The sequence below is a fragment of the Silurus aristotelis genome (genome assembly GCF_946808225.1).
Source record: "Silurus aristotelis genome assembly, chromosome: 25".
NCBI classification, from domain to species: Eukaryota; Metazoa; Chordata; class Actinopteri; order Siluriformes; family Siluridae; genus Silurus; species Silurus aristotelis.
In genome coordinates, this window is record NC_139598.1 from 6,525,027 (window position 1) to 6,536,019 (window position 10,993).

The 10,993-nt window shown below is 37.0% G+C and overlaps 1 protein-coding gene across 2 annotated transcripts in view; it reads left to right on the top strand.

Moving 5' to 3' along the window:
• The first annotated feature begins 5,606 nt into the window (after positions 1-5,606).
• Positions 5,607-10,993, top strand: part of LOC310719521 (uncharacterized protein) — a 5,426-nt gene continuing 39 nt past the window's right edge. The window contains exons 1-2 of one of the 2 annotated variants that reach the window (XM_083529339.1): positions 5,607-5,818; positions 10,490-10,993. The exon at positions 10,490-10,993 is cut by the window's right edge and continues 39 nt beyond it. In XM_083529339.1, the coding sequence (XP_083385465.1) occupies positions 5,773-5,818; positions 10,490-10,857 (414 nt within the window). In that variant the 5' untranslated portion in view covers positions 5,607-5,772 and the 3' untranslated portion in view covers positions 10,858-10,993. The remainder of the gene's footprint in view (positions 5,819-10,489) is intronic. The other variant, XM_083529340.1, reaches the window with a different exon arrangement.

Genomic DNA, 10,993 nt, shown 5'->3' on the forward strand with positions numbered 1-10,993 from the left:
TGATTTATTTCCTATAATAGCACACCCTAAAGTTTACATCAATCCTGGTGATGAATGGTGTACATGGCAATAAATGAAAAGAAAAACAAGCATGAAGTGTCTTAATAAGATTTTTTCAGACCATGATCATCTATAATATATACAGACCAGAATATCTATAATATGCCTATGCATCCAAACATAGTGTTTTAATGATAGTGGTGGTTAACAGTGTTTACCATGAAATATCCCAAAGGTGCTAACTTGACAGTTGGTTTAAGATCTGGTGCAGTATGAAAGCCATAGCATATGATTAGCACTGTTTTCATCCTTGTCAAACCCGCAAGTGAGCCCTAAAAGAAATGTTTACATAAAAATGTAAAAAAAATAAAGATAAAGGCCTGTAGAGGGAAAAGTGGACCAAACCAACATACCAGTGAAATGCCCCTTATAGTATAACCGAATTACCATTTCATTTGTTCCTCATCTGTATATATTATTTAATTATTAGTTTATAAACTAATGATGATATTGGTGATTTAATACGGATGCACAAGATTGAGAAGTGCTGGAAAATCAGACATTTTAATTGCCCCTTGATCGCTCTTAGTGTGTGTATCTGATAACTAACCGAAGACTCGAAACGAGCAGCAAAACCGTGTAATTCCAAAACTATGATGACTGACAAATAACGGCCTCATCTGATAAGATCGTATCTTTGATTCAGGCCCCAGGTTTCTCTTATCTCGAGTCACTGTCGAAGAAACAGAGCAGCAAATGTCTCTTCCACACAGGGACCATACGCTCTGCAATTAGTGAAGACATAAAAGCTGCTTTGATTTATTACTACTGCCATTAGCGAGGACAGATTTGTTTATAAAGAAAAGATCAGTAGGTTTTAATTATGGCTCTTTTTTTGCTGTTGGCAGGGAAAACAAATCCGAGTTTAAAAGAAAGGAAAAAAAAAATTTAATCGTTTTCCTTTTAGATCTATTTTTGAGTCGTTGTGCCTCTGCTACTAGTGGGGTGAGGAATTACAGCAGGTCCTTTAGGGAAAATATGACCGTTACTACACTAAAGGGAGAGTAGCAGGTATTTTCTCTCTAAGGGAAAGATATGAAAGTATTGAGCCTCAACTTTGAGGGAAAAAAAATATACCTGACTTGGATGGTTAAGGGCCTTGCTCAAGGGCCCAAGCGTGACAACTTGGCGATACCGGGGCTTGAACCCCCGACCAGTAACCCAGCATGTTCAGCACAAGTCAATCCAACAGGCCTGCTAGTTGTAAAGGTGATTTTTACTTGTCCCATGTACATTACAGCAAAATTCTTCATTCGAATATCCCAGCAATGTTGGGAAGCTGGAGTCAGAGCACAGGGTTAGCCATGATAGAGTGCTCCTAGTGCACAAAGGGTAGAGGGCCTTGCTCAAGGGCCCAGCTTGGCAATCCTGGGACTTGAACCCCTTACCTTCCAATTATTAACCCAGAGCCTTAACCACTGCGCTTTAATTAACTTTTGATTAAATATTTATGTGTTATTAAGTGACTACACTGACTTCGCTCACTGGTTTGAGCAGGGAAACTCTAAAATGTTTTTGCCCAAATACAAAAGATCTTGCTTTTTTTCCCCACTTTGTAAATCATACAATTCTTAAGCATTATGCAACATTAATCCTTACCCCTTTCCCTCTGTCTCTTATTTACAGTCCCGTCTTGCAAAAAGGATTAAACCAGATCATGAGGAATGCCTCCATTATTCATGAGGATGGTTATATGGCAAGTCATGAAAAGCAGCCTACTAGAGTTTACCTATAATACCTCTCCCAACAAGGTGATGCAAAAAGATTGAAAATGATTTAATATACACTTTTTACACTGTAAATTCACAAAACATTCAGTTTTTAGTTCCAGTGTATACGCACCTCTTAGCTCAGCATGATATATATAATTTCTGTGATTATACAATAATAGAGTTTTAGAGCAGATGGGATTTAAATAGTGGCTCTCAGACACGGTGTATAATAATAGGCTCGTTTCCATTATTGCACATGTAATATTAACTTACAGTATACAGGCTGCTCTAACACTAGACATAGAGGACATATACATTTAGAATTACATTTGGAGAGATCATGATGAGAGAATGACGACATGGTAAGTCAGGGGTTTCAAGTCCCAGTATCGCCAAGTTGCCACTCCTGGACCATTGAGCAAGGCCCTTAACCCTTTGTGCTCCAAGGGTGCTGTATCATCTCTGGCCCTAGGTTTCTAACATCGCTATTGTTTGCAAAGAAAGAATATCCCTGTACTATAATGTACAGTACATTTGACTAGTAAAAAGCACCTTGACCTTTATATAACCTTTATATATAAGATTTCAAAAGTGTAAACTTTGCTTTTTTTTTTCTTAGTAATGTGTCACTATATATAGTGACTACAAATTTAGTTAACAACTTCTAAGTTAAGAAGTCTTAGTTTCTAAATTACACATTCTCAAAATTGATAAAATACTGCATAATATATAATTATATATTTTTTAAATGCTTCGGTTGGAAAATATTTGTAATAGGTATAAAGCATTTTGGAATGTATTTGAATAGAATTATACACCATATGGACAAAAGTATTGGGATTCCTGATCTTTCCTGCCATATGTGGTTCTTCTCCAAACTGGTTCCACAAAGGTGGAGGCACTTAAATTTACAGGACGTCTTTAGATGTGCTAAAATTAAATTTTGCATTCTTGACCTTTGTAACCGAAACCTGTTCCAGCATGACAATACCCCTGTGCACAAAGTGAGTTCCTTGAAGATTTGGTTTACAGGTTTTGGAGAGGAAGATCTTGAGTCTGGTCTGCTATAGAGCACTGATCTCATCCCTACTGAACACCTTTGGGATGAATTGGAACGCTGACTGCACCCCAGCTCTCCTCACTCATCATTGTACATTGATGAACACAAATGTCCACAAACGCACTCCAAAATCTAGTGGAACATCTTACCAGAAGAGTGAAGGGAATTATAAGAGCAAAAGGGGACTAAATGTGGAATGCAATGCTCAGCACATACCATCCTTATGACCAGGTGTCAGCAAATTTTTGGCAATATAGTGTAATAAACTCTGATTGCTTTACGTGTTATAAAATATATAAACTATATACAAAATTGTACAAAACGTGTTCACAGCTTAAACATTTGAATAGGTTTATGCACATTTTCCACATTCAATAGATGCACACATTTGCTAAGTCAGTTGCCTGCTTTAGAGGAGGTGAAAGAACAATGCAGGTTGCAGATTGACATGTAGGTTACAAGCTTTAAACCACAATTCTCTGTCTGACCCTTTAAAGGGCACATATCCAAAAAAGTGACACTGTACAAACACAAACACTGTACAAAGACTCAGCGTTATGGGGTTACACGCTGGGAAAGTAGTGGAGTTATACCAAGTGAGTGTGAAAGGTCAAAATGTCTCAGTTGACATGTAGTGGTAAACTAGTGTGAGGGTGTGGGTGTGAGACAGTAGTGCTAGCTACACGGCAAACCATGTTTGTATTAATGAACTTGTCTGACAGGTTGTCATTACTATTATTGTGTTATTGCTTAATGAAGAAAAAGTAGAAGACAATTGATAGGAAAAATGGAAATGTGTGTACAGCATTCGTTTGCAGTGCCTGAGAGTTTATGAGTTTCAGTTTTTGACACGTCATTGGAAATTGTGGTTAAAACCACTCAAAATGAGCTGCTAGATTGTTTTGCTGGATGGCTGAATGTTTACACCCTCTCATCTGTCAGAGTAGTCTATAGCAAAAGTCGATTGTGATAGCCTGTCTAGTTAAATTAGTTTAAGGCTAGGTCCTTATTAATGCCATCCTCTACCATAATAAAATCTATGGTCCCAAGTTGTCTCTTGTAGGGATATTTGCATTCAAAGGTAAATCAGACACCATCCAGAACTATTAGAACAGTCTAATTCTCAGTCTTATTAAAAGTCTAATCTAAAACAACCAACAGGTAAAAATTTGCAAATTACAGTCCAAATCATGATTTAACATTTTTTAGTTTAGTACAATTTAGTATTCTTGCATTGGACAATGTTATACTGCACTAGGGTAATCTTTTCACATGAATTTGTAAATTATTAGGTTTTTAAATAAAAGAAATCTCGAAACAATTGCAAATATAATACAAATAACCATAATTTAGATTAATATTTCTTTGGTTTGGCACAGATGAATCCTCATCCTTCATTTGTAAGTCAGGAATAATTTAGATTTAGATTCATTTTATATGTAATTTAGGGATATTTGCCTGTTGATGTTTACTGTTACCGATTTTATGTATGTGTCATCATTAAATGTTTTCTGTTTATTACTGATATTCATACATACTATTACTTTAAGTCCAATTAAGCAATTTGATGCATTGTTTATTTGTTACTATTTATTCTACTTCATTACAAAGTTTTATCTCTGTCACAATTCTAAATAAAATATGCATAACGTTTGTCATTAAGATACCAGTTAAACATGGCTGATAAGAAAAACAGTGAAAATATCCGGGGGGAAAGAATCATATGTGCTTACTAAACATCCCATTCTTCATTTACTCCACATTTGCTGTTATAATAACCTTCACTCTTCTTGGAAGATGTTACACCAGATTTTAAAGTGAAATTGTGGAGATTTGTGCTCATTCAGCCACAAGGGCTTTAGTAAAATCATGTACTGATGTATTGTAAGGAGGCCTGGGGTGCAGTCAGTGTTCCAATTTATCCCAAAGGTGTTCAAAAGGGTTATGGTCAGAGCACTTTAGCAGGCCACTCAAGATCTTCCACTCCAACTCATGTAAAGCATATTTTCACGGAGCTTGCTTTGTACACAGTGGCATTGTAATGCTGGTGCTAGTGCTAATGTTAGTGAAGTAAAGCGCAAATTTAAGACATTCTTTACAATTGTGTGCCCCTTTAACTTTATGGAACAACAACATATGGCTAGCATTATGCTACTTTTTAATGAATTGATTTTTTATGTCTGAAATAGAAGACCTTCAAATCACTCAAATTCCCTATTTTCTGTTTTGTCAATTTTTTTCTGTTTGCTGTTCCACTCCACCGCTCAGAAACATTCCCTATGGCTGAACACGCTTGTCATACCTCCAACACACACCATTTTGTTTTTAAAGTTAGCAGACCATATAACCAATTATACTCAGCTTTCATAGCTAACAGTGGGTGCTAGATCACTGCTCATTTCTCATCCTCACACATGCGTTTGTTGCATTATGACTTAGTAATGCTAAAATATATTTCATTTTTCAGACTTGACAGCTGCAAAACAAAAAGTTTGCTCTGGCTCTTATGAGCAAATACATACCGTGTCTGCAGATGAGCCAATACAGAGATGTCAAGCTAAACCAACAAAACAATTTTGCATAATATATATAAACTAATGTCATTGTAGCTATTATCTATCTATCTATCTATCTATCTATCTATCTATCTATCTATCTATCTATCTATCTATCTATCTATCTATCTATCTATCTATCTATCTATCCATCCATCCATCCATCCATCCATCCATCCATCCATCCATCTATCCATCCATCAATCCATCCATCTATCCATCAATCCATCCATCTATCCATCTATCGATCCATCGATAACCGTGGCAACTTTAATAACATTAATAAACCTGCATTTCTCCAATCAGTCGATCATGTGGCAGCAGCACAACACATAGCACCATGATCGTATAGGTCATAATCTCATATCACTCCTTCACCTGCACCATGCTCCCTCAGATCTTCAAGCACTGCTCCACTGGTCCCACAAGAGGTAAGTATACATCAAGATTCTTTCTTTTTATACATTTTTTTAATTCTTTATTTTTAGACAGAGATAAAACAGGGATAGTAATAATAAAGGGATAGTAATAGTAAAGGATAGTAAAACAGGGATAGTAATATTCTTATCTGTCATACAATTTTTCTTTTAACCCCCCCCCCTTTTTTTAGTCTTGAATATGTACACAATAGAAACAAACAACAAAGAATTATACGTAAAATAAATAAATCAACTAAACGATAACAATTACTTGGGGGAGGTCAGATATATGTTTTACAATTCAACTCAACTTAATCAAAGTTAATTATAGGTTCTCAGTTCATAGTAGAGACCAGGAAAAAGCAGACTTATTTCTAATATGTAATAGGGGAGAAGTGTTCAAGGTAATTTACAATAATAGTTTCCATTCAAAAAGTAAAGGACATTTGTTTTGTACCTCCACAAAGACTGTCTGAGTTTCTGTCTCAGTTCTCAGTTCTGGCACTGTGGTGGTAGAATGAACTTAGATATTCGAATAGCTTAGTCACTTCCTATCTTCAAACAGAGTGAAGACCCACCTCTTCTTAAAACTACTTATTTTTCATGTTTGTTGTATGCCTTCATGTTTGTTGTATGTATTTATGTAATTTATATAAAAATTAAGATGCAGCGCTCCCACCGCTGCGACCCGGGTTCGATTCCCGGTCAGGGAACCATCCCCAGCCACTCTTAGTGCCGGTCCCAAGCCCGGATAAATTGGGGAGGGTTGCGTTAGGAAGGGCATCCAGCGTAAAACACGTGCCAAATCAAACGTGCGGAGGATCCGCTGTGGCGACCCCTAACGGGAGAAGCCGAAAAGAAAGTTTTATATAAAAATTTTACTATAATTCTTTAAAACAGAGTTTTAGGCTGGCTGATATCCTAAGTTTGCAACTAATTGAACGAGCTTTGATTTATTCATTGCTAGAGACTTAAAAGCAATTTTGTACCTCACTCTGAATAAGGGGGTCTGCTAAATGCCGCAAATGTAAATATAAATTTTAAAGTTTCAGTTATTGTTTAAATTTAATCTCAGAGATTTTGACCAAGTCTTGCTTGTTGGTGCGAGAAGTTGATGCCATTGGTTTTTCAGAAATTGCCCCCTCCTGAGATTTTCATGTTTCTAGAGTCTACACAAAACAGGGTAAAAAATGAAAAGATGTCGAGTTAACAGCAGAAGCTCCGCTAGCCAAAACAAACTGCTGGTGAGAGAGGTCAGAGGAAAAGAAATAGACTGCTGACATTAAGGTTACAGGAACTCAAATAAGCACTCGTTACCACTACGGTGGGCACAAAAGCATCTCACTCATCACAAAACATGAGGCAGTGACACTACATTTACATTTTTATCTTAGTCCTTGCATTTTTATAACATTGATTGGTCTATTTCTGAAATGATAAAGAATAAATATCTTGGCTTTGCACAGATAAAGATGTATCCTCGTTTATTTTTAAGTCAGGAACAAGAAGCACAGTTACAATGTCAGTGAAAAAATTAAAAATAAAAATCTTCTCATAGCACTTTATTATAACTGGCGTGAGTGCTCTGGTCTGTTAGTCACAGGATACAACAGACTTTTTTAGTGTTGGGATGATCTCAGTGATGTTTGAAGTATACAGAAACAATACTTGTGACAGGAATGTGTCTGTAAGAGTATCTGCAAGATGATAATCGCATTCCCCTGAGCATATTTCCAGCAGTCTTAGACAGATTGGTTCTGAATAAAATGTTCTTTATATTGCATTAAACAGACGGGTACCTGGTGAAAGGATGAAGAAGGGCTTCTGGCTTTTCCTCAATGTATAGAAGTTGTTTCATACATCTGGGTGGGAGGTATCATTATCTCCAAGTACCAAAAAACAAAAGACTCCCTGAGCCAACATTAGGATGAAACATTGAGAGTAAACCAAATTCTTAAGGGAACTTTCCTTTTCTGGATTACAGTATAAAAAGTGTAGAAGTATAAATGGCAATTAGTGCTAAGTTGGTTGTAAGGATGATTAGTATCAACATATTGTCCTGGAATAAACACAGGACAGTCTTTATAACTGTATATATAGTAGCAGTTCTTAAGTTCAAAGTATGCAGTTAACATTATCCACTGCAACATGCATAAGATTTGGAAATAAATTAAAGTATCTACGAGGAAATATTCCCAACAACAGAATATTATATATATATATATATATATATATATATATATATATATATATATATATATATATATATATATATATATATATATACAGTTATTATTATATATATACAGTTAATATTATATATATATATACAGTGAGGAAAATAAGTATTTGAACACCCTGCTATTTTGCAAGTTCTCCCACTTAGAAATCATGGAGGGTCTGAAATTGTCATCGTAGGTGCATGTCCACTGTGAGAGACATAATCTAAAAAAAAAAATCCAGAAATCACAATTTATGATTTTTTAACTATTTATTTGTATGATACAGCTGCAAATAAGTATTTGAACACCTGAGAAAGTCAATGTTAATATTTGGTACAGTAGCCTTTGTTTGCAATTACAGAGGTCAAACGTTTCCTGTAGTTTTTCACCAGGTTTGCACACACTGCAGGAGGGATTTTGGCCCACTCCTCCACACAGATCTTTTCTAGATCAGTCAGGTTTCTGGCCTGTCGCTAAAAAACACGGAGTTTGAGCTCCCTCTAAAGATTCTCTATTGGGTTTAGGTCTGGAGACTGGCTAGGCCACGCCAGAACCTTGATATGCTTCTTACAGAGCCACTCCTTGGTTATCCTGGCTGTGTGCTTCGGGTCATTGTCATGTTGGAAGACCCAGCCTCGACCCATCTTCAATGCTCTAACTGAGGGAAGGAGGTTGTTCCCCAAAATCTCGCAATACATGGCCCCGGTCATCCTTTCCTTAATACAGTGCAGTCGCCCTGTCCCATGTGTAGAAAAACACCCCCAAAGCATGATGCTACCACCCCCATGCTTCACAGTAGGGATGGTGTTCTTGGGATGGTACTCATCATTCTTCTTCCTCCAAACACGTTTAGTGGAATTATGACCCAAACGTTCTATTTTGGTCTCATCTGACCACATGACTTTCTCCCATGACTCCTCTGGATCATCCAAATGGTCATTGGCAAACTTAAGACGTGCCTGGACATGTGCTGGTTTAAGCAGGGGAACCTTCCGTGCCATGCATGATTTCAAACCATGACGTCTTAGTGTATTACCAACAGTAACCTTGGAAATGGTGGTCCCAGCTCTTTTCAGGTCATTTAACCAGCTCCTCCCGTGTAGTTCTGGGCTGATTTCTAACCTTCCTTACACTCATTGAGACCCCACGAGGTGAGATCTTGCATGGAGCCCCAGTCCGAGGGAGATTGACAGTCATGTTTAGCTTCTTCCATTTTCTAATGATTGCTCCAACAGTGGACCTTTTTTCACCAAGCTGCTTGGCAATTTCCCCATAGCCCTTTCCAGCCTTGTGAAGGTGTACAATTTTGTCTCTAGTGTCTTTGGACAGCTCTTTGGTCTTGGCCATGTTAGTAGTTGGATTTTTACTGATTGTATGGGGTGGACAGGTGTCTTTATGCAGCTAACGACCTCAAACAGGTGCATCTAATTTAGATGGACATTTTAAAGGCGGACTAACAGGTCTTTAAAGGTCAGAATTCTAGCTGATAGACAGGTGTTCAAATACTTATTTGCAGCTGTGTCATACAAATAAATAGTTTAAAAATCATATATTGTGATATATATATATATATATATATATATATATATATATATATATATATATATATATATATATATATATATATATATATATAATCATGGAGACCCCTCCATGATTTCTAAGTGCAAAAACTTGCAAAATAGCAGGGTGTTTAAATACTTATTTTCCTCACTGTATATATATATATATATATATATATATATATATATATATATATATATATATATATATATATATATATATATATATATATATATATATATATATATATATATATCCCTCCTTCCACCAGGAAGGAGGGAAAGAGGAAGACCAAGGAGGAGGTTTATGGATGTGGTGAGGGAAGACATGCAGGTATGGGGTGTGAATGATGCAGATGTAGAGGACAGAGTAGTATGGAGACGGATGATTCACTGTGGCGACCCCTAATGGGAGCAGCCGTAAGAAGAAGAAGAAGAAGAATCATGCAGGTATGGATAGTAAGAGAAGCCACATTAGAAGAAGGGTATCAGGATAAAACACTGCCATTGCATTAGGTATCAGGAAGAGCTTTGATATCATTCCAGACAAAATTAGGTCCTTGATATCAATACTGTTCAGCTTCTCAATCAGTCAATTCTTTACGCATGGCTTGTAAGTACTGTTTGCTACATAACCAACAGTTCAGGTGGCTCTGAGATCTGAATCAGTATTTATCTGGATGTTAATGAACGAGGATTCAAGAGGACAGAGACAATTTAGTGTTTTTTCTTTATTCACAAACTGTTAAAAATGAGATTCTTACTTTTGATCTTTTTTTTTTTATTTCATTTTTTCACTACCTGTTAAACATGAGATAATTTTTTTTTCCTATTGGTCTTCCTTCTTGATAAACCTAAAACTGTTAATTCTTTCCTCCCTTCTTTTTTTTCTTTATCAGCAGTAAAGATTCATTTACCTGGGTGTTCATATCACACAGGACCTGTCTTGGTCCTGCCACATCAACACCCTGGTGAAGAAGGCCGGCAGTACCATCTGTACCATCTGAGACGCTTGAGGGACTTTAAACTACCCTCTCAGGTGATACGGACCTTTTACACTTGCACAATTGATAGCGTCCTGACGGGTAGCAACACTTCCTGTTTCGGGAACAGCACCATGCAGGACAGGCGAGCCCTCCAGAGGGTGCTGTGTTCAGCTGAACGTACCATCTGCACCGAGCTCCCTAACCTGCAGGACATCTACAGAACGCTGTGTCAGACCAGGCCCAGGAAGATTGTGAAGGACCTCAGCCATCCTAACAATTGACTATTTTCTTTGTTGCGTTCAGGGAAGCGCGTCCGTTACTTGAAAGCAAACACAGAGAGAATGAGGAGATGCTTCTTCCCGCAGGCCATTCAGAGTTTAAACCAGGAAACACCCAGGATCTAGTACTGGACCTTCC